This window comes from Cyrtonyx montezumae, unplaced genomic scaffold, assembly GCF_038088225.1.
Source record: "Cyrtonyx montezumae isolate F1298 unplaced genomic scaffold, pur_monq_1.0 scaffold_26, whole genome shotgun sequence".
Taxonomy (NCBI): domain Eukaryota; kingdom Metazoa; phylum Chordata; class Aves; order Galliformes; family Odontophoridae; genus Cyrtonyx; species Cyrtonyx montezumae.
In genome coordinates this window covers 4111546-4133339 of record NW_027072003.1, presented here as the reverse complement: position 1 = coordinate 4133339, position 21794 = coordinate 4111546, and the positions used below count along the sequence as shown (strand labels likewise).

General features: G+C 52.0%; 1 protein-coding gene across 1 annotated transcript; it reads left to right on the top strand.

The window, feature by feature from the left end:
• The first annotated feature begins 6351 nt into the window (after positions 1-6351).
• Positions 6352-20307, top strand: CNTN2 (contactin 2). Its single transcript, XM_065740502.1, has 22 exons — positions 6352-6518; positions 9825-9969; positions 10072-10247; positions 10560-10655; positions 10941-11150; positions 11719-11818; positions 12046-12221; positions 12883-13019; positions 13458-13587; positions 14243-14393; positions 14684-14811; positions 15144-15319; positions 15437-15557; positions 15804-15962; positions 16104-16253; positions 16946-17016; positions 17413-17647; positions 17997-18112; positions 18304-18490; positions 19023-19135; positions 19219-19387; positions 19841-20307. The coding sequence occupies exons 1-22, from the start codon at positions 6464-6466 to the stop codon at positions 19948-19950; spliced, it is 3111 nt and encodes a 1036-aa protein (XP_065596574.1). The 5' UTR covers positions 6352-6463; the 3' UTR covers positions 19951-20307.
• The last annotated feature ends 1487 nt before the right edge of the window (positions 20308-21794 follow it).

The following is a 21794-nucleotide window of genomic DNA, read 5'->3' as shown; positions in this document are numbered from 1 at the left end:
AGTTCAACACCCCCCATTTCCCCAACGGAGAAGCTGCAGGTGATGCTCAGTGGTTTGCAATACTGAATTTACATAGGGGTGTCTATCAGCAGCACCAGATATTTTGATCTTGAGGAGATGTAATCCGGGTGTTAATGAGGATTTCAGGCAGACATCATCTCTCCAACGCCCGCACACTAAGCTGGAGGCACTCGAGGCCTTGTTTGCAAAGACTCTGAGCATCCTTCCAGCTGCCATTGACTGAAACACGGCCTTCAGGGAGAGCCACGTGCTGGCAGCATGGGCTGAGCACCGTGTTCGCATCCAGATCAGGGGGAAATCCTGCAGGATTTTCTCCTCCACAGTCCTGGCTTTTGTCTGATGCTGGTGAAGGAGGCTGCTTGACTCCATAATGTCATTGTAAGGTATATGGTTAACAGAATGAATAATGCTAAATAGTATCACAGCCTAGCTATTTTACAGATGGTATAGTTGGACAGATTATCATGATGGAAAGAGACAATCAAAATATAAGGAAAGTGCTCCTAGGCTCGCAGTAGAAAACTCTAGAAAGAGATCCTTCCCCAGTGGTGGTCAGCCCTTAAATGGGGTCTGGGAGAGGTGGAGTCAGACTCCACTCCTGATCACACAGATGCACTGCCTTCATCTGTGCTCCCACAGCTGACTCAGGGCTCACCTCAGGTGATTTATCAGTGGTTCAGGCCATGATTCAACAGTTCCCATACAGTTGCCTGCTTTAATATAATCAAGGCCACGCCACACCACCAACTCCAACCCCAAACACGCCGCCCTTCAGTGCTGTGCACACACGTGCCTGTGTCTCCATGTGCTCCCAATCAATGTCTCCTGACCAAAAGCAGATCCCTGCTTTGTCCTCTGCACAAAGAATTGATGGGCTGTGCACCAGCACTGGGGTTTGCTTGGCTGGGGAGATCTCAGTGACTAAAGGAGAACTCCCACTGAGCCCCTCTCACAAAGAAGTGCCGTGACCTGTGATGTACATGAATGTGTTGTCCAATTATTAAGGGGAAAAAAAAGCACTTAAAAGACACAGAGACAACAGAGACAGCTTGAGCACGGTGCCTTAATGCAGCCGTCCTGCTGGGTGCACATCAGCAAGCCCTGCCTGCTCCTTGCATGGGGCTCCACGAGCCTCTCCTGGTGAAAATAATAAAGCTGCCCTGTGTTAGCAAGAGCTGCATGGGACATCAAGGCAGCACACCGTGCACTCATTCTTATGCCACACTGCGGCATCCTCTACCAGCAGAGTGGGGCTTTCCCCCTCCCAGACTTTTCTGCCAGCTTTTCAAGGTGTTTAACCACTCCATGCCTCTCAGAAGTGCTGATAAGACACTGATTCTGACCAATCCAGTTCTGGCTCAATTAAATCAATCCATGATGAATAAAGCACAGACCAAGGGCAGGGTGTGTGCACCCAGCCCAGGTGAGGAACACACAGCCACTTGACTCACCCACACAGATTGCTTTAGGCACCATCACCCACACCTGAGGCTCTTTCCTCCTCCTATTTCACAGCCCAAATCCTCCAGCATTTACCCAAAAACAGAGTATGGGCTTCCAAGAGCCCTGCTCTGCACGGGGAACAGCATCTATTCGGATGCTCGTGTCAAGGAAAGTGCATTAGTTTCCATGGATATGGTGATTCAGAATTACTCCAGATGTAGATGGGTTCACAGCACACTGCTCAGAGACCTGCAGCACTGCACGAGAAGCACAGCTCCCACGGAGCAACAGGGACAGATCCAAACAAAACCAAAGCTCATCCCCAAGTTTTGGAAGTGCCACAGTCCAGAGATCCAGCAAACAATACCAACTTTTCCTCCCAGCTGCAAACAAAGCTGCTTTGCGTGGTGCACTACCCCAGGTTAGGTTTTTACTGCTTGACTCCATTCCCAAAGGCACAACACACGGGATACAGAGGCCAGGGCAGGGGTTAGCAGCACAGCACAGCCACTAACAACACATCCCAGACCAGCAGCAAACAGTAGCAATCCCCTGCACCCCCCTGCTCCCAACAGAGCCCTGCCACACTGCAGCCCCCCCATCTCCTCCTCTAGAAGCCCAAACACCCCCCTCCAAAGATGACTTGATCTTCTTTTCCCCCTTACCTCCTTCCAGCACGTTCTCCACTCTCTGCACTGAACTGGGAGAGCAGAGCTCAGCCCTGCAGGCAATTTAACTAACGAGGGCTGATTGCAATTGCTCACACCTGGGGCATGGGGCTGACCTGGGGGCCTCGGGGGCTCAGGAGCAGTATGACCTGAAGAGTGCCTTACTGCCTACGTGGTAGCTCTGCTCCCATCCTAGTACTCAGTCCCTGTGCCTCACATCACCTCCCTGTCCTTATGCCATGCTGCTGAGCACTGCAGCCATGCCCAGAGCTGTGCCCCTCACCTCCTTGCCCGCAGTGCTGGTGCAGTGCCCTGGCTGAGTCCAGACCCAAAGCACCTGCCCTCGATCTGCTCCACCTGCTGTGAGCTGCTGCCTGCCGGTGCCACCTTCAGCCCGGCCCCAAAGCTTTGCCTTTTGTGCTACCACTGCATCCCATTGAGCAGTAACAAACATATTGGGCAGGCACAGCCCTTGCTCTGCAGGTGGCAGCTCAGTGCCCTGCAGGGTGCTGTGGGTAGGGAGGGGGTGTCTGTGAGCACCATCTGCTCCCCACAGCCCAGGCATGGAGCCCAGGGTGAGGATGTGCCTGCAGTGCAGCCCTACGTGGAGGACAGGGCAGGATGAAGCCAAGTGGCAAAATGCATCCCAACACCCCTCTGCAGCAGAGAGCAGGTGGGAGCAGGGGCTCCCAGCAGTGCAGGAATGGTTCTGGGATCTGCATGGGGTGGTCGATGAGCCCAGGAAGAGCTGAACCCCCCTCTGGGTGCAGTGGCCATTGGATCTTGGAGATTTCACTGCTTAGTGTTGGTTTGGGGTGGTTCTGCTGCCCCACTGCTGCTGCATGTCTTGGGGCTGCCAGCAGATTCTCAACTCAGAGAAGCTCAGGAAGGGCACAATTAGAGTCTGCATTTCTCCTGAGCACAGACAGCTTTGCAAGAGGACAGACACATTACAATAAAATCTCTTTCAACTCACTGAGACGTGCTGTTCTGGAAGTGGACAAAACGTACCTGACATTGAACAGATCCGCAAGAAGAATCCAGCAAAGATCAGAAGTGTGCCCGTTCAGCCTCAGAGATGCTCCTTAATGAAAGGAACACACAGCACAGGGCACACTGTGTCACCCACCCTCGGCAGCTCCGTTTCACTGAGGAATGTTGCAGCAGCAGAAACCCAGTTTCTCATTGTATAACTAGCCCTGGGGGATTGAATCACACTCATTGATCTAGTGGTAGGTTGTGCTGGCCGTGACAGCTCTCCCTACAGGCCATGTCTCACCACGAGCTGGGAGGTGGCAGGGCCAGCTTGGTGCTGTCCCCTGCCCTGTGTCACCAGCTGCCTGGATTCAGAGCCCACCATCCATTCCTTGTCCTCCCACTGCACTCCATCCCTCCCAGGGCCACCACCTCCCAGGGATGCTGTCCCGGGATGAGGCAGCACCTCCTGTCCCTGAGGCTGAGGAGGATCCCAAACTTCTCCACAGCTCTTTTCCAAGAACACTGTCTCGGTGACAGTGGATTGCTCCCTGCTCCCAGGGGCTTCAGCACAGTGCTAATGCAACCCATGTGCATGTTTCCAAGCGTGCCCATGCTGCTGGAGGTATTAATGACAGCATCCATTAGCGGGGATGACAGATCCCCTTTCGGTACAACAGAAGGCTCTCGAGTGACTGTCAAAATACCCCATGAAGAGGGGAAAGAACAGCTCCCCGAGGGCCCTCTCCTAATGAAGGGCACAGCACAGGCGACGGATCGGATGCAGAGTGCATGGCTGTGCCTGGGAGAAGTTCGGAGTCAGGTGCAGAAAACACAGCTCAAAGCACTGCCTGGGGACGACCCGTGGTGCACAGCACGGAGGGAGCAGCACAGCCCCAGGTGTGCTCCCAGCATCACATCCCTTAAGCAATACAACAGCGAGGAATGTGCCAAGCAGCGTGCAAGAGGATGATGTGATCATCCCTTCTAGTGAACAAACCCAACCTCAGCGCATGTAGGAATTACTCTGTTATTCTCTTGCATGTGAGCCTTGCCTGGAGCTCCCCCTGGATAACACTTTCCCCATTTCTACGGAGGAGTTGAAGTGCAGACCATGCTGAGGTTGGGCAAGTGGAGCAGCTCTCCCTGTCACCTCTTTAGGAGCCCTGCCAGGTGTCCCAGCTCAGACATGGGGAGGGACCTGGGAGAAACTGGTGGGTGCCAGGAAGCAAGGAAAGAAAACGATGTGTGGGCATAGGAAACGAGAGCAGAGTGGGGTCTGGGATGAAAGAGGCGAGCTGCAGAGCCAGCTGCAGAGCTGGGGATCAAAGCTGTGGTTTGCATAATAAATCATGAATTGATAACTAATTGAATAATTCAAACTGGCTTAATTCTTACAACCAACAGCTTTGCCGGGCTGTGGGGAAGGAACTGAAGGGGCTGGGCAGCAGGGCACCCTGCGCCCCCTCCTTGTGAGCTCTGAGCTGCTTTGGGGTGATGCACCCGCAGATGCAGGATGCAATCAGCTCCTCCTCCAGCACAGCACCGCGTGCAAAACAGAGCGAGCAAAAAGCTGCTCCTTGTCCCAAAGTGCTTATGCTTGGAAGCATGAGGGAGAAGCAGGCAGTGAGTGAACAATGCAGCAGTGTTTGCTGGAAGGCCGTGGGTTCAGGACACTGTTTGGGGCATGATGCTGATTGACATCGAGTGACTTCATCGGCCTGACTCACCCCAGAGCTGCTGGATGGAACACACGGTGTGGGGCAGCGCTTGGGGAAAGGACCTCATGCCCATCTCTGCTCTGTCCCTCTCTGTCACTCGGTGAATGTCACTGCTTTAGGGCAAGTCCTCCTCCCCCAGCCTCATTTAGGGCTCTGCCATAGGAGCATTTAACCTGAGGATCTGGCTGGGCTCTGCTCTCAGTGCTGCTTGGGGAGGCTGTCATCCGGCCCCCGAGTACAGCAAGGTGAAAGCAAGGATCTGGGGTGTGGTCTTTCCTTTATAGTAGGAAAACCTTCTATTTCGGGTGAGGATGCAGAGGGCAGGTGGCTTTCCCAGTCCCAGATTCCCCAGACACATGACACGAAGCACACTCAGGACGATCCCTGTTTGCTCAGGTGCACCATAACAGCAGCACTTAATGAGCAGGGGCTGTGCCTTCCAAGGAGCAATGCACCGGGGGCTGTGGTGCATGGGATGGAGCCGATGCTCACTGGGGCAGCCAGATGGGCTGGGAGTGAGGACAGCAGGACCAGCTGGGGCTGGGCTTGGCAGTGCCTTCAGCTTGTGAGAGGTGGGATGCGTTGTTTCCCAAGTCATCGTTCACAAAGAGGGGGAAGGAAAACAAAACTGGGTGTCCTCCTTGGACATCTCCTGAGCAGCAGGACTGGGGCAGAGCAGTAGGATGCCCACAGGCAGCCACTGCCTGCTGGAGAGCATTATTGTTGGAGGAGGGAAGAAGAAGAGCTGTGGAGTGGGGAGGGGGAATAATTTCTGAAGGAGAGGGAGATGGAGAAGGGAAAAGGAAAAAGGGAAAGGGGAAGAGAAAGGGGAAAAAAGGAGAGAATGGGAAAAGGAAAAGGAAAAGGAAAAGGAAAAGGAAAAGGAAAAGGAAAAGGAAAAGGAAAAGGAAAAGGAAAAGGAAAAGGAAAAGGAAAAGGAGGGAAAAGGAAAAGGAAAAGGAGGGAAAAGGAAAAGGAAAAGGAGGGAAAAGGAAAAGGAAAAGGAGGGAAAAGGAAAAGGAAAAGGAGGGAAAAGGAAAAGGAAAAGGAGGGAAAAGGAAAAGGAAAAGGAGGGAAAAGGAAAAGGAAAAGGAGGGAAAAGGAAAAGGAAAAGGAGGGAAAAGGAAAAGGAAAAGGAGGGAAAAGGAAAAGGAAAAGGAAAAGGAGGGAAAAGGAAAAGGAAAAGGAGGGAAAAGGAAAAGGAAAAGGAGGGAAAAGGAAAAGGAAAAGGAGGGAAAAGGAAAAGGAAAAGGAGGGAAAAGGAAAAGGAAAAGGAGGGAAAAGGAAAAGGAAAAGGAGGGAAAAGGAAAAGGGAAAGGGGAAGGGGAAAAGGGAAATGAAGAGGAAAAGGAAATAGGAAAGGGAAAAATAAATAGGAAAAAGAGAAGGAAAAGGGAAAGGAAACAGGTTGAGGAAGAAAGGGTGAGGAGGAAAAAGGGGAAAGGAGGAAAGGGGAAAGGAGAAGAGCTCCTTCAGACCTCTGCATGCTCCTCTCTGGCTGTTCCTGGTGTCAGGCCCACAGGGATGTGAGTTGCCCTGGGGCCCATGGAGCAGCAGGTAAGTGCAGTGCTTCTCTTGCAGGGCTGCTGTCCCCACTCACCCATAGAGCCGTGGCCATAACAGCCAGAGTGAAGGATGGGAAGCTCCACCAGATTCATCTGCACCTCCCTGGCCGTCGTCGTCTGCGTGGGTAAGAGCCTGAAGTCTTTCTAGGGATGAATGCCTTTCTGCTGCACCCTGGCTGCAAAGATTCCCCCATTTGCCATCCACTGGGGATCACTGCTGGATCTCAGGGAGTGTCAGGATACACTGAAGGTCCCTTTTCAGCAGGGAGATGCTTCATATCAGACAGCTGAGAATTAGATGATGTCTTCAAGCTAATTCATCATCCCACGAAGAGGCTGCTCGGCTGTCTTATAAATATCTAATTACCTTTTAGTGTTCTGCAGGTCCCGGGAGAGGAGGAGGGGAGGGGCTGCTGCCCTAGATTGGGAGGCAATTAGCCTGTTTGGAAATCACTCTGCCCCAAATCTGGTAGAAGTCCCAGGACAGAGCTGGGCTCTCCCATTAACCAGCTGAGTTTGTCCAACTCACTCCCATCCAAGCTGAGCCCACAACAAATGAGTCACCACCAAACCCTACGAGGGTTATTTTCTCTCGACCTCTGGCTGCTGATGCAATGGATCTCAGGAGCCATCTGGGATGGGGAGAAGTCCTCACTGGAAATATGAGCCAGGAGCAGGGACCAAATGATGGCAGCTCCAGATAAGGCTGAAGGAAACACTCTGGGGAGGGGTGAAGATGGACCCGATGGCTCCAGGTTTGGAGTTAGGGTCAGTAACGTCACCCAGCAACGAGTTCCCGAGGGTATGAGAAATAACTGCTTTGATTGCATTCAGATTTCCTATGAAACCAATTAATAGCTCGTGCAGCCAGCACTCCAGAGTTGAGGATGCGCTGCCAGTGCTCAGTAATGGGATTGCTGCTGATGCACTCATCAACTGCAATGCATCTTGGAAAACCTTCAGTGGAGGCATCCATGATTTCCTGGGCTCCAAAGCTGAAGTGGGGCTCAGCACAGTGTGCAGCCTCCCAGACACTGGGGCTTTCCAGCTCTGGCTGCCAATACATTCCAGGTGCTGGTAATAAGAACACAGAACCACCCTTTGAGTTCTGTCTATTCTCATATAAGGTCTGGGATGGTTTTTACACTCAAAGATTACAACCTTGCCAGTGTATTTCATTATATGGTATTTTTCTCTCCCTGACATCAGCACAAATCACTCTCGGAGCGCTGAAATGCTCAAATATTTCTGCAGCTATTCCTCCAAATCTTAATGTTCCAATACCCCATTTCCACCTCTCCCTATTTATTTTGCTGTTAAGACTGATTTTCCTTCAAAACGAATGTTGTTCCAGCAGCACATTGAGAATAATTTCTGCTCCTAGCCAGATCTCAGCGCAGAAGTAGGGCTGCATATGGCATGCCCAGCTCTGGAGGGATCCCTGTGCCTCTTGCACACGCAGCTTGCAGGCTCCAAGATGTTATGTTGTGTTCTCTTTCTCCCCGCTGCCCGAATGAGAGAGCCCTGGGAAGGTCTTGTTGTGGTAACATTAAAAAGGAGAGCTGTATGGTGACAGCAGCAGCTGAGATGGTCGGTCTCAGAGGTACCCAGATCTGCTGCTCTGCTTTGATCTCAGTTCCCAGCTCCAACCACTGCCTGAACTTGTAACAGTTCAATTATCGCTTTAATCTAACGGTCGTTTTGCTTAATGAGTGAGATGCAGGGTTTTCACCTCCAACACCAACCAGGCACCTTGGAACTGTACGTAAAATCTGCCTCAACTTCTGGCATTGATTGCATATGAGAAAATCAATGCCTGACTGTGGTAGCCCATCACCTTGGCAGAGAAAAGGGGACGGGGAGGGGATGTGGGGCTCCGGGTGGGACGGGAGGCACGACGGGCCAAACCTCCTTGGGAAAGAATTCCCATGAGAGGGAGGCATGTATGGGGCTGACTATAACACAATGTTTGTTAAGTAATCAGAAGTTATTTACCACGTGCTACCTATTAATCTCCGAATGCAAATCTGCTCATCCTTAATCCATTGACTGCCATCGCTCAGAACACAACGAATACACCACGTCCTTCTTAATCCTCCATTAACTCATGATTATGTTAAGTGCTGGCCAGCGAGGAGCTATTTCCAGCTGAGAGCAGCCCAGCAGAAGCAGAACCGATGGAGGTGATTTCCAGCACAGGGAAGCTTCTCCTTGGTGAAAGTAACTACCCCAGAAGTTAAAAAATGAAAGCACTTCCACAGATCTGGAGGCAATACGACCTTCACAAAACCACTCACATCGAGGCTTTAGGGACAGGCACGCTGGAAGGAGCTGAGCCCCCACTAATTGGGCAGTGCCTGGATGTGAGGACCAGACACGGGGAGCGAACAGCTGCTCCGAGCCCACAGAGCCAATTAGCTCAGCCCCTCTCTCATTTCACTCTGGTCTCTGCATGCCATGAACACGAGGGGAACCCCGGGAGCTGCAGGTGAAGGGCTGCTTCCCCTCAGCCCGGAGAGCCCATCCCTGTTGGAAGTTACTCTTGCATAAAACATCACACTTACGGGAGTCACTTCATTTAACCGGTGACCATGCTGCGTACTGCGGGGAAGGAAGCAGATTGCAGGTTGGCATGGCAGCTTTAAGACGGTTATTAATTCAATTACAAAGCACGGAAGGATGCTGGGGGCAGCTAGGCATCTCCTCGCTTATCACTGCAGAGAAGGCAATGCTGCCTCGAGTCCCATCCCTGCTAAGGGGCATGGCTTGAGGTGCTGGGGATAAGTGCTGGCAGTGATTACCTCACTGGCTGCTTTTGGGTTAGAGGTTTCCAGGCAGCTTTCTGCTTTGTTCTTGCCTATTTGCATTGCAATTTCGACTATCTGCAGCACCGCTTTGCACCCAGCTGCAAGCAGCAGGCGTGACTCAAAGAGAGAGCTGAGGATGCTGCAGCTGCAGGGACGGAGGGAGCGGATAGGTGTGTGCAGGAGGACAGCAGCGGAGCTGAGATCGAGCTACGAACCCTCAGACTCTGCTCTCCTCCTTTGTCCTGGATAGGACATAGGAAGAACAAAGAGGCAGCGGCGTATCCTCGCTTCCAGGACAGTGAGAGCACCATGGCATTCCCAGCTCCCACCCCATCTGTGTTTCACAAGAGGCTGTGCCAGGAGGGCTCCTTCTCGTGCCCATCTCTAAGCACGTCTGCTCCTGTGGCACAGCAGAGTCGGTGTGAGATGCTCGGTGGGGAACGCGCACAATCTGCCCGAAGCTCTGCTCGGGGCTGGGTGACAGATGGGCTGCGATTCTCACATTGCTCCTCGTTTTATTCCAGATATAGCTCTGTCACCACCAGGGACACCCTACAAAAGCAAAAGGAGGAGAATTTTTAGAAGAATCCACATTTTGCTGAGCAGGTTTCCCCTCTCTTGCAGTCTGGTCCCAAGCACAGAGCAGCACAAGGAGCTACGGGCCGGTGTTCGAGGAGCAGCCCGCACATACCCTGTTCCCTGAAGGCTCAGCAGAAGAGAAAGTGACGTTGACATGCCGAGCCAGAGCCAGCCCCCCTGCAACATACAGGTGAGCCCCGTGGTGGCCAAACACTGCGAGAATGGGATGTCAGAATGTGGATCTACGTGGCACCATCCACAATACGTATTCTCCCTTCCCACTTCTTGGCAGGTGGAAGATGAATGGCACGGAGCTGAAGATGGAGCCAGGTTCCCGGTACCGGCTGGTTGCTGGGGACCTGGTGATAAGCAACCCAGTGAAAGCCAAGGATGCAGGCTCCTACCAGTGCGTGGCGACCAACGCCCGTGGCACGGTGGTCAGCAGGGAGGCATCCCTCCGCTTTGGCTGTAAGTCCTTTCTTTGTCTGCATAAAGCAAATGAAATGCAGCCACAATAATGCTGGGGGGGAGGAACCGAGCCCTGTATCCCCACTAGTGAAGAGAAGCTCAGGGAGAAGTTGTGAAGGTGGTGCTGAAATCCCACTGCCGTGTCGGTGCAGCAGCAGTTTGATGCAGGACAGAGTCAGTGGTCAGATAACAGCATCAGATGTTTCTGTACCTCCCTGCAAAGCCCCTGGAAATCCCACCCCACGGGGTGCCACAGCAGCTCGTCCAGCTGCTCCCCCCCCCCCACGGGCGAGTTTCACCGTGTGTCTTTAGTTTTGCAGGAATTCTCTGCGGAAGAGCGAGACCCCGTGAAGATCACCGAAGGTTGGGGAGTGATGTTTGCATGCAGTCCCCCTCCCCATTACCCAGGTAAGGGCTCACATCCCAGCATCACCCCAGCAGCAGGAGGCGGAGGCAATTTCCAACTGTGTGAATCACTTCTTGATTTGAGTGGGAACATCGGGGCAGCAGAGCTGGTTGGGATTCACTCCGTAAGGCCACAAAGCAGAGGCATAACTTAGCACGTGGAGAAAATAGGCACCATCCAAGGAGCAATTTAAGCTTTGACGGGTCCAGAAAATGACCTGCTTGGTTAAATCCCAGCTGAGGCTGCCAGCAATCTGCTCGGTCCATTCCTTCTTCTGCTCCCTGCAGGCTTGTCTTACCGATGGCTTCTGAACGAGTTTCCCAACTTCATCCCAGCCGACGGAAGGCGTTTCGTCTCTCAGACCACAGGAAACCTCTACATTGCCAAGACAGAGGCTTCTGACCTCGGCAACTACTCGTGCTTTGCCACCAGCCACATCGACTTCATCACCAAGAGCGTTTTCAGCAAGTTCTCCCAGCTCAGCCTGGCTGCCGAGGGTCGGTGCTCTCCAATTATCATAAAGGGACTGGGGAAAATGCAAAATTAACAAAGCACATGGGCTACTGAAGGCTCCAGCACCTGCACAGATTACCCAGCAGCCTCTCGAGGGAGCTTAAGAGCTGATGAAAGCATTAATTGGCCGGAGCCTGGGGGAAGCAGCCCTATCTTCATGCTTCACTGGCACTGCTGCCATCAGTGGGGTTTCTCTGTTTGTTTGTAAAATAAAAATGGCACCAGGACGGGCTCATCTACTCCAAATCTGCCTTTGGTGACCTTGGGAGGTGCAGCCGAATATATTGATTTGGCAGGGAGATGGGAGTGAAGCTGGTAGGGAATCAGGGACAAATAGTCCTGAGGCGTTGTAAAGGAGAGGTTTATAGAGACCCCGCTCAGAGCTCCTTTAAAAGGAAAATGAAACGTAGCCTCTGCCCAGCTGTAAATTTTCCAAACTCGTGAAGGTTTTGCAGAGAAGTGGAACCTCGCAGGCGCCTTTGCACTTTAAGACCTCAAGTATGCAATTTTAAAGTCATCCGGAACTCCTCACCAGTGCTTTTCTCTTAACAGACACCAGGCAGTATGCACCCAGCATAAAAGCCAGGTTCCCTGCAGACACCTACGCTCTGACCGGGCAGATGGTGACTCTGGAGTGTTTCGCCTTTGGGAAGTGAGTGCAGCACTGTGTTGCTTGGGGAGGGGAGAGAATTGCAGGCCCAGTGATGGATCTGCTGAAGACAGGAGGGGGAATAGAGGGAAGGGATGGAGAGGCAAGGCCAATCTGTCTTGCTGGCCAGGGCCCAGCTGGGATGGGATATGACTGAATCGGGGCTGGGTTGTCACTTTGAGTATCTGCTGTGTTAGACCCTATGGCTAAAAAGATCTCCTTCTACATAGCCCCGTTCCTCGAATCAAGTGGAGGAAGCTGGATGGCTCGCAGACCTCCAAGTGGATCTCCAGTGAACCCCTCCTGCAGATCCAAGAGGTTGACTTTGAGGATGAAGGCACTTACGAGTGCGAGGCTGAAAACATCAAAGGGAGAGACACCTACCAGGGCCGCATCATCATTCATGGTAAGGCAGTTCCACGTGTGTCTGTGCAGAGCATGGTGAGGTGTCCCAGCCAACAGACATCCCCCCCTCCCCCCCAGTCCAACCTATTACAAAGGCAGCACAGGCTGCTGATCTTTCCTTCGTGGATATATTTAGGCTATGGCAAGGACAGAGAGATCTCCTCTCTTGCCCTTCAATAATTCTAGCAAAAAATGAGGTAACTACAGATGAAAGCATAGAGGTAAAAAGAAATAAATAAATCAGATTTGTCTCTCCATCAAATTCTTCTCCGAGCCTGGGTCCTTTCACAAGGGTTAATGCTTGGAGCTATTCATCAGATCTAGTCAAGCTGCAAACTTAGCCCGGTTCTCCCATCCTGAATTCAATCTTTTCTGAAGGTCAGGAATGACTGCATTTCTTCTTAGGAACAGAAATAACAATATTCTTCTCCAGATCTGGTTTATGCCGTGATTTTGTGCAGTCCACGTGCACAGCAGTAAGTCAGAGAGGACCCAGTCCTGCATCACTGCACAAAAGGCAAAGGCTGTTACTATGGTGAAACACGCCGTGATAAATAAATCTGCCAGCAGAGATGACACAACGAGCATCCTTCTGCCTGCCTGGCACAGCAAACCTCTCATCTGATCCTCTTGGCTCTGCCACCTCTCTTGCTCCTTTGCAGCTCAGCCGGAGTGGCTGAAGGTGATCACGGACACGGAAGCCGACATCGGGTCCAGCCTGCGCTGGAGCTGCGTGGCATCCGGCAAACCCCGGCCCGCGGTGCGGTGGCTGCGGGACGGACAACCGTTGGCCTCCCAGGTACCTCCCAGCTCACAGCCTCGCTGCAAATCCATCTCAGCCCCCGTTTATCACCCGCCTTCCCCTTCCATGTGCCCCCATGAGGCTGCAAAGCAACGGCGCGGTCCTTACCTCCAGCGAGGTCCTTCTCCCGTCACTGCCATCGCAGGCATTGATTCATGCAACTGCAGGAACTCGGAGCCAGTTGTCAGGGTAGATAAGGATCACCTTGTTCCTGCCTTTGTATGAGCTGCAAGTTGCTGCTCAGGCACTCAGCAGTCTCAGCAAACAGAGCTCAACCATGTGGGGTGGTGGCTGGACGCGGTCGAAATGGCCTGTGCTTTCTCCCCCAGAAAACCAGGCTGGCTTCAACCTGCAAGGAATCTCAGCCTTGAACACAAGGCCTGAGTTCCGCTTCTGTTCTCCTCATCTAATGGGTTCGTCCTCTTGTTTGCACAGAACCGCATTGAAGTGAGCGGTGGAGAGCTGAGATTTTCCAAGCTAGTCCTGGAGGACTCTGGCATGTATCAGTGTGTGGCTGAGAACAAGCATGGCACAGTATATGCAAGTGCTGAATTAACAGTGCAAGGTAATTTCTCATTTCCCAGTGCTCTGGGTTTCAATGGGACACTGAAGCGTTTTAGATCTCTTCCTGACATACCTATGCCTTTGCAAGATCAGAGCAGACAAAACTGCTTCGCTCACCACTGAAATATAACTGCTGGTTCAGCACAACACTCTACAACCCTCTAAAATTTGAATCTGGTGTAAGTTCAGTAATGCTGAAAGAGCACAAGGACATCTGTTTAGCTACAGAAAGTGTACAGGACAGTCAGCAGCAGCACAACTCCTTCCATTGCACCGCCTTCCCCTGCTTGGGAGGAAAGATGCCCAAGAAGCAAGCTCCGTACCCAGCCAGCCAGCTCAGAGATGGCAGCTGGAACCGGGCTGATGCTGTAGGGAATATCCTCTACATTTTCAAAAGCAGCTGTTCTTGTGTCTCTCCAAGACCTTGCACTTGTTAGGGTCATGCTGCCATCGCTACGTACGACGCGTGTCACCTCGCACCTGCCTGGCAGGCGTTGGACACCCGGCAGCAGAGGAACCACTCCTGCATCCCGCTCGCCAGATATTGCCATGCTTTGTTACCAAGCCATCCAACAAGAAGGCAGCACCTAGTGCCCCTGCACTTAAAAAGCTGACACAGCAGGCTTTGCTAATCCTCTTCTTTTCCCTCCATATAGCCTTAGCACCAGATTTTAGACTAAACCCGGTGAAACGACTGATACCTGCAGCCCGGAGCGGGAAGGTCATCATCCCATGCCAACCAAGAGCAGCACCAAAAGCCACTGTGCTCTGGACCAAAGGGACCGAACTGCTCACCAACAGTAGCAGGTAGCAGCACAGACAGCTTCGGCCGAAAACCCACTGCTAAAATGACATTTCTTCTTACCAGAGGACGGGACTTGGTGACCCACGTGTGCTGCTGCGTCCCTAAACACACACGCTTTGTTATTCCTCTCATTTCTCCTTTGAAGAAAAACCCAACCTCTTATGTTGTATTTTGCAGTCCCGTGTTTTTCAGCTTTTTCTCTAAAATCAGCAAGAGCAGGAAACTGTTTGGTAGGTGCACACAGTGAGCAGACATGTTAAACTTCTTTCTTTCTATGGTTCTTCATTTCCAGGGTGACCATTACCGCCGATGGCACTTTGATCCTCCAGAACATAAGCAAATCTGATGAGGGAAAGTATACCTGCTTTGCTGAGAATTACATGGGCAAAGCCAACAGCACGGGGATCCTCTCCGTTCGAGGTAGAGATGTTTGTCCTGACTTGGGGTCAATCAAGCCTAATAATGCCACGATGTGAACTGGAACATTTCTCTTCTCTGGATACCCCCAGAAAGCAGTAGGGTACTCAGGGAATCAGAGGCATCTCAGCCTTCTGCCAGACCCACCAAACCTTACCCGCCAACGTCTGCTCCTTGAGAAAAGCATTTCTGTTTCCTATCTCCTTTAATCTCTTAGCTTCGTCTTAAGAAAAGCCTACAGCTAAAATCCTGCTAGAGAAGGATGACGCCAGGTTAGGAAGTGTTACTTCATTCTGCCTTTGCACTAAGGAGCCCTCCTTCATCTCCCTCTACAGATGCCACCAAAATCACACTGGCACCATCCAGTGCTGATATCAACGTGGGTGAAAACCTCACTCTGCAGTGCCACGCGTCCCACGATCCAACCATGGACCTAACCTTCACCTGGTCGCTAGATGACTTCCCCATTGACTTGGACAACTCAGAGGGGCACTACCGGCGAGCCAGCGTGGTGAGCACCACGGGGAACTACGCACCAGAAATGAGGGCAGAAAAGCCACACCAGCCCCTTTGTTTGCATGAGATGTGATCAAGCTGTGTTTTCCCGCTGTCCTTTCTCCCTACACAGAAAGAAACCATTGGGGACCTTGCCATCCTCAACGCCCAGCTGAAGCACTCGGGGCAGTACACGTGCACGGCACAAACCGTCGTGGACAGCGCTTCGGAGTCGGCCACGCTGACTGTCAGAGGTAATTCCCTGATCCTTATGAGCCTGAGGCAACAGCAGGCTCCTTGAGTTCCTGTGCAACCACCTTGCAATCTCACATTCCACTCGGAGCTGTGAGCACTAAAAGGAGCAAAGTGTGTGGTGAGGTGTCCTCGCCTCTGGAAAAGAAAGGTTTGATCTTCATTTATGGCTTGCAGAACATAAAGAGCAGTAAGTCCCCAAGTCTTTGACGCCTCAGTAACATGTCCACCTCTCTCCTTCACCCCAGGACCCCCTGGGCCCCCTGGGGGTGTGGTGGTGAGAGACATCGGTGACACCACTGTCCAGCTGAGCTGGAGCCGTGGCTTTGACAACCACAGCCCCATCGCCAGGTACAGCATCGAGGCCCGGACACTGCTCTCCAACAAATGGAAGCAGATGCGCACCAGTAAGTGCCCTCGGGGCTGTGGTGTGGTCCCTGAAGTCCCAGTCTGGGGTCACCAGCTCCCTGCTGAGCTGATGCTCTGTGCTCACACGCTGGCCGCCACTCGCTCTATTTGTTCTCCTCTCGTGTTATTGGATTATATAGATCCTGTAAACATCGAAGGCAATGCCGAGACAGCCCAGGTGGTGAACCTCATCCCTTGGATGGATTACGAGTTTCGGGTCTTAGCGAGTAACATCCTTGGAGTTGGGGAGCCAAGTTTACCCTCCAGCAAAATCCGTACCAAAGAAGCAGGTACGTGCAGACATGTTCAGAGGTGAAGTGGGGAATCAGAGGCACCTACATGCAGAAAGAGAAGGCTGGCTTGCAGCAAGCCCTGGCCCGGGCAATTAGTCTTCTCCTTGAGTGCTCCTAGAGGTGAATCCACCGCAAATTTTTCTGCCTTTTTGCCCATTTACACATCAAAGATAAAGAATTACCAGAACTGGCAGCCAGCCTCACCAGCACAAGTAACAATATATTAAAGGACTACAAATCCTAGCTTCAAATACGGTACATTCTGGGTAGTAATACTTAGAAAGGTGAAAGAGCCCTATTATATTAGAGAGCACAACTGTGCAAACACAAGATAAATTTCCCAGCTGTAAATGTTGATTCTATCTTGTGCAGCTCGAACACGCAAGCAGAAGGGATGTGGGATCAGCAGGAGAAACACTCTCAGCGCACCAAGTGTATATTAACTCCTTTCTAATTTAAGCTCTCCCACAAATTCCTGCTTTTGAGATTGATTCTCATCCCTTCAGAGAAATGCTGCTGGTAAATAAGCATGTCAGGGACTAGCCAGTGTTCGAGACCTGATTTTCACAAACATCTGAAACACTTACGGCTGACAGGCAGCTGCCAGGGCCTGTCTTTGAGCTCATCCTCACCACTGTTGTTGCTTTCACCCAATCTGCGCTGTCTGCTGTTGCCTGGGGACCCGACAGCACCCACGGTGGCACCATCCGGGCTGGGCGGAGGCGGCGGGGCTCCCAACGAGCTCATCATCAACTGGACGGTGAGTCAGCAGCACAGCATGGGCAGGAGGGCTGAGGGAGGGCAGGGGGCAGCAAAGCAGTGGTGCAGTGCAACTGTGATATGCAGTGGAGCCAAACGCTGTGCTCAGTGGCATTCCCGAAGTCTTGCTCAATTGAATGGAAAGGGTTAGATTGGAAGGGACCTTAAGTATCACCCCTCTTGCCACAGCGGGATTGGGACAGCAGGAGCAATTTTACTCACGGCAGAGATCAGGAAATCCTAGAATGGTTAAGGTTGGAAAGACCACTAAGATTCCAACCATCCGTTCCAACCATCAACCCGCCACCACCGTGCCGCTAAACCACACCACTCAGGGCGACCCTTCTCTTGAAAAACCCCATCTGGAAAGGCCCTACCCAAGGCTTTTCCCTCACAGCCAACACTGCGGGACTACCAGAACGGAGACGGCTTCGGCTACATCCTGTCCTTCCGCAAGAAGGGCACTCAGGGCTGGCTCACCGTGCGTGTGCCTCACGCAGAATCCCTGCACTACGTGTACCGCAACGACAGCATCGGGCCCTACACCCCCTTCGAGGTGAAGATTAAAGCATACAACAGGAAAGGAGAGGGACCAGAGAGCCTCACTGCCATCGTGTACTCTGCGGAAGAAGGTGAAGGGGGCTGCATGGGCTCTTGCTGTCTGGGGGCTCGCTGATAGGAGAGGTTTCTTTCATTCTAAGGGCAGCTGATAGTGATTTGAGCGTAGGATTTATCTTCCACTTCAGCACACAGATAGAGGTTTCCCTAAGCACAGAGCAGACAGATCCTCACAGCATGCAGCTGTTGGTCTCCTTGACCTGCTAAGTCCCTCAATCCCTTCCCCTTTCTTTGCTCTGTGCACACAATACCAGCTGTCGAGCTGCATGGTAATGGTGCTTAGGGGAGCCCCTCCTTTTAGTACAGTGAATGCACTGCCCAGAGCTCGGAAAAGTATTTTATCCCTTTTCTTGTCTTTTTCAGAACCAAAAGTGGCTCCATTCAGAGTTACGGCCAAAGCTGTTCTGTCCTCAGAAATGGATGTGTCCTGGGAGCCAGTGGAGCAGGGAGACATGACGGGTGTGCTGCTGGGCTACGAGGTACGAGTCCACCATGGGAACAAGGGAATCATTCACACTGGAAAAAACCTCCAGGATCCCCAAGTCCAACCACCAACCCATCCTCACCTTGCTCACCAAACCACGGTCCCCAGTGCCAATGTGTGCCCAGCACCGCTCTTGAATGGAGATCTGCCGATACTTCTTTCCTTACTGATCCCTTTTCTATTCAGATCCGGTACTGGAAGGACGGTGATAAAGAGGAGGCAGCAGACAGAGTGAGAACAGCTGGGCTGGTCACATCAGCTCATGTCACAGGCCTAAATCCCAACACGAAATACCACGTCTCAGTGCGAGCCTACAACCGTGCCGGAACCGGGCCCCCCAGCCCCTCCACCAACATCACAACCACAAAGCCACGTGAGTGAGCCCTGACCTCCTCCATTATGGTGCTGCCTCCTGTGCATCCCTAGTGAGCAGGTGTCTGATCAGCTTGCACCTCTCAGTGCCCTAAAGCCACCCCAAGTAGTCGATAAAACAGCCCCCTGCACTTCCTCAGATCAGACCTGTGGTCTGCACACTGCTTACCAAACAATCACAGAATCATAAAAGTTGGGAAAGATCTCTGAGATTACCAAGTCCAACTGTCAACCCATCCCCACCATGCCCACTAGCCATGTCCCCAAGTCCCACACTTCACAAAGAAATACTCCCAGCCCTGCGAGGGGAATGTCATTCGTTACCAATAGCACCAGGGGAAAATAAATAGTGTTTTTCCTTCTCTCCTGCAAAAAAATGTTGTAATGTTGGCTGGGATGCCTTCCATTAAACCAACAAGGTGGTCCCACAGCTCTGCTCACAAGTCAGAGAGGCTCAAGAGATGGGTGCAACCAGTGCAGCCCTGCATCAGGCCCTGGCTCACTTAATCTCTGTCTCCTTTTGTACCTCTTAGCACCAAGGAGACCACCCGGCAACATCTCCTGGACTCTGACTGGTTCTACTGTCACCATCAAGTGGGACCCAGTGGTGGCACAGGCAGATGAGTCCACAGTTACAGGGTACAAGGTAAGCACGTAGAGAGCCTTCTGTTACACGTGGCCCTAAGGAAACTGCTGGGAACGTGAACTCAAACTTGCTTCTTCCAACAGATGCTTTACAGGCAGGATTCCCACTCTGCTCCCACGCTGTACCTGGCGAGCAAGAGCCGGATTGACATCCCAGTCCCTGAGGACTTCACACATGCCTTCGTACAGATCCGGGTGACGGGGCCTGGGGGGGATGGGATCCCAGCAGAAGTCCACATTCTCCGAAACAGTGGTAGGTATTTACATGTACCCTGGCTACTAATGCTCATTTTCGGGGTGTTTCCCAGACCGCTGCAAAACAAGAAGTCCATTTCCAGGACTACTTGCTGTCATGTTCTTTGACTTGGTCACCAACCTCTCCCCAGCCCCTCTGAGTAACCATTCAGCCTACACTGAGCCTAGTTTATCATCTGCAGCTAAAGCCCTTGGTCCCCCGACTCCCGTCCAAATTACATTCACTGTGTGACTTCATTTAGGGCCCCTGATGTGTGCCCCAACCCCAGCTCAGAGCCCACCTCGCAATTCTTGTGTCAAACACAACCATTTCTGGTAGGTCCACCTGGGCCAAAACACAACAGGAGCACACAGAACCCCTCAGCCAACGCTGCACCAATGACCTCTCTGCAAGAAACCTTTGCACCCATGCGTTACCACAGCTGCCCCTTCCCTGCTCCCTTTCTTCCAGGGACCAGTATGATGGTGGAAGACTCCGTGACCAGGCCGGTGCCTCACGCTGCCATCATTGCCACCAACTCCCTGGCCATGGTGGCCCTGATCCGCTACCTGGAGCTCTGATGGGGCCAGCACAGCTGGGATGTGGGACGTGCCTCCTCCCAGGGCAGCGGGAACTGCTCGGTGTCTGGTGCTGCACCTCCGCGTTTGTACCGCAGCAGCGTCACAGAGAGGGATTTGATAACGTTGTCTGAAGGGAGGAAGAAAGAAACAGCCTTTTTTTGTTGTTGTTCCTTTGGAAGAGTATGAGGTTTCATACAGGACATGGGTCTGCCACCAATCAAAGTCTTTTTTTTTTTTAATAATAAGTAAAACAGAGAAGAATTCTACCCAAATCCCAACAGCCAACTGCCCTGTACACTGTATTGAGTAGGTTTTCTGCCTTACGAAGCCATGTACTACAATTACCAGACTGCTAAACTGGACTTTTTTTTTTTTAAATATGTACAGTGTAATTGGGGGAGGGGGAAGGGAGATCGGGGACTGAGGACTTCCGAGTGATGGACATGGTTCACACCGACCCCAGCCACAGCCATCTCTAAGGAACGATGGGCCACGATTCACTTCCCCATAATAAGAGCCAAATTCTGCAGCAGCAGCAGCGAGCCCAAGGAGACAAAGCCACGAGAGACACCCCTCACTGCTTCATCCTGAAGGAGATGGGTGAACACAAGAGTTTAGTTTGTGAACATCTTCTTTTTTATGACACTGGTGTTAACTCGCAGCCCCAGCCTCGTGTTTGTATCAGCTGCCATGCTGTGAGGTGCAATGTTTGATGTTATCCATATCCCACCTGGTCCGGGCTGTTCTTGTTATGTTGTTTGCTTCTTTCCTTTTTGGCTGGGGAGGAGGAGGGGTAAGTGAAAATCCACTCGTTTGGAGAGAGATCCTCCTGATGCAGAGGACTTCCGAGGTAGTTCAGTTCAAGACAGAGAGGATCCAGAATCACAAATCTGTAGGGGTTGGAGGGGACCTCTAGAGATCAACGAGTCCAACCCCCATGCCAAAGCAGCTCCCAGCCCAGGTTGCACAGGTAGGCATCCAGGCAGGTCTTGAACATCTCCAGAGAAGGAGACTCCACCACCTCTCTGTGCAGCCCCAGTGCTCCGTCACTGCACTGTGAAGAAGGAAGAGAAAGGAACGTGGCACAAATTAACCAAGACCTGGAGACTTCATGAAGCCAGTGCTGAGGCAACAAGGAGGATCTGGAATGGGGCACTCATCCCAATCTTCACATAGCCAATGTCAAGGTGGCCCACTGAATTGGAATGGTTGGGAAGAGCTGCTGCCTATTAAAAGTTCTGCATCTCCCAGTAAAGCAATCAAATGATTCACCTTCCTTGCTGGTGCAATGGGAAGGGACTGGCACGCAGCTCCTACACTAGATGCCAATTTCTTGGCTCAGCTAATCGTTTTAAAACTAACGTGTCCTTGGCCTTAGTGAGCATTAAAGAGATTACACACATAAATCCCTGCCTTCCCGGGGGAGTGAGGCCTTCTTCACACATCCACAGCTTCCCATTACCACTGTGTCACATCTGGAAGCGAGAAGGTAACGGGTCCCTCAGTGCTCAGGGAGCGAGAGAAATGCTTTAGGGAACAGACAGGGGAAAACAAACATAAGGAAATAAGCAAAATTCAGAGGGCAGGGAAAGCAAAATAAGAAAGGGGTCTTCGTTTTCCCTTAAATGAAGTAAAAATTAAACACTACAAAGCAATGCAGGATCCCCGCGGTGATGGAGGGACCCCCCCTCACTCTGCAGCTCTCCACGGATTACCCCCTCCATCCCTCCAGCAGTTCATTCAGGAGCATGGCAGTGTCTAAATATAAACCTCTATTTTTATACGATACGTTCCTGAAGACTTTTAAATATTTCTAGCAATGTCTGGAAGCCTTTTTCTTTCCT

Coding starts and splice junctions, on each gene's coding strand:
- CNTN2 (XM_065740502.1), top strand. CDS start 6,464: ATGGGAAGCTCCACCAGATTCATCTGCACCTCCCTGGCCGTCGTCGTC. Junction 10,656..10,940: donor TCCCCCTCCCCATTACCCAG/GTAAGGGCTCAC, acceptor TGCTCCCTGCAG/GCTTGTCTTACCGATGGCTT. Junction 11,151..11,718: donor GCTCAGCCTGGCTGCCGAGG/GTCGGTGCTCTC, acceptor TTCTCTTAACAG/ACACCAGGCAGTATGCACCC.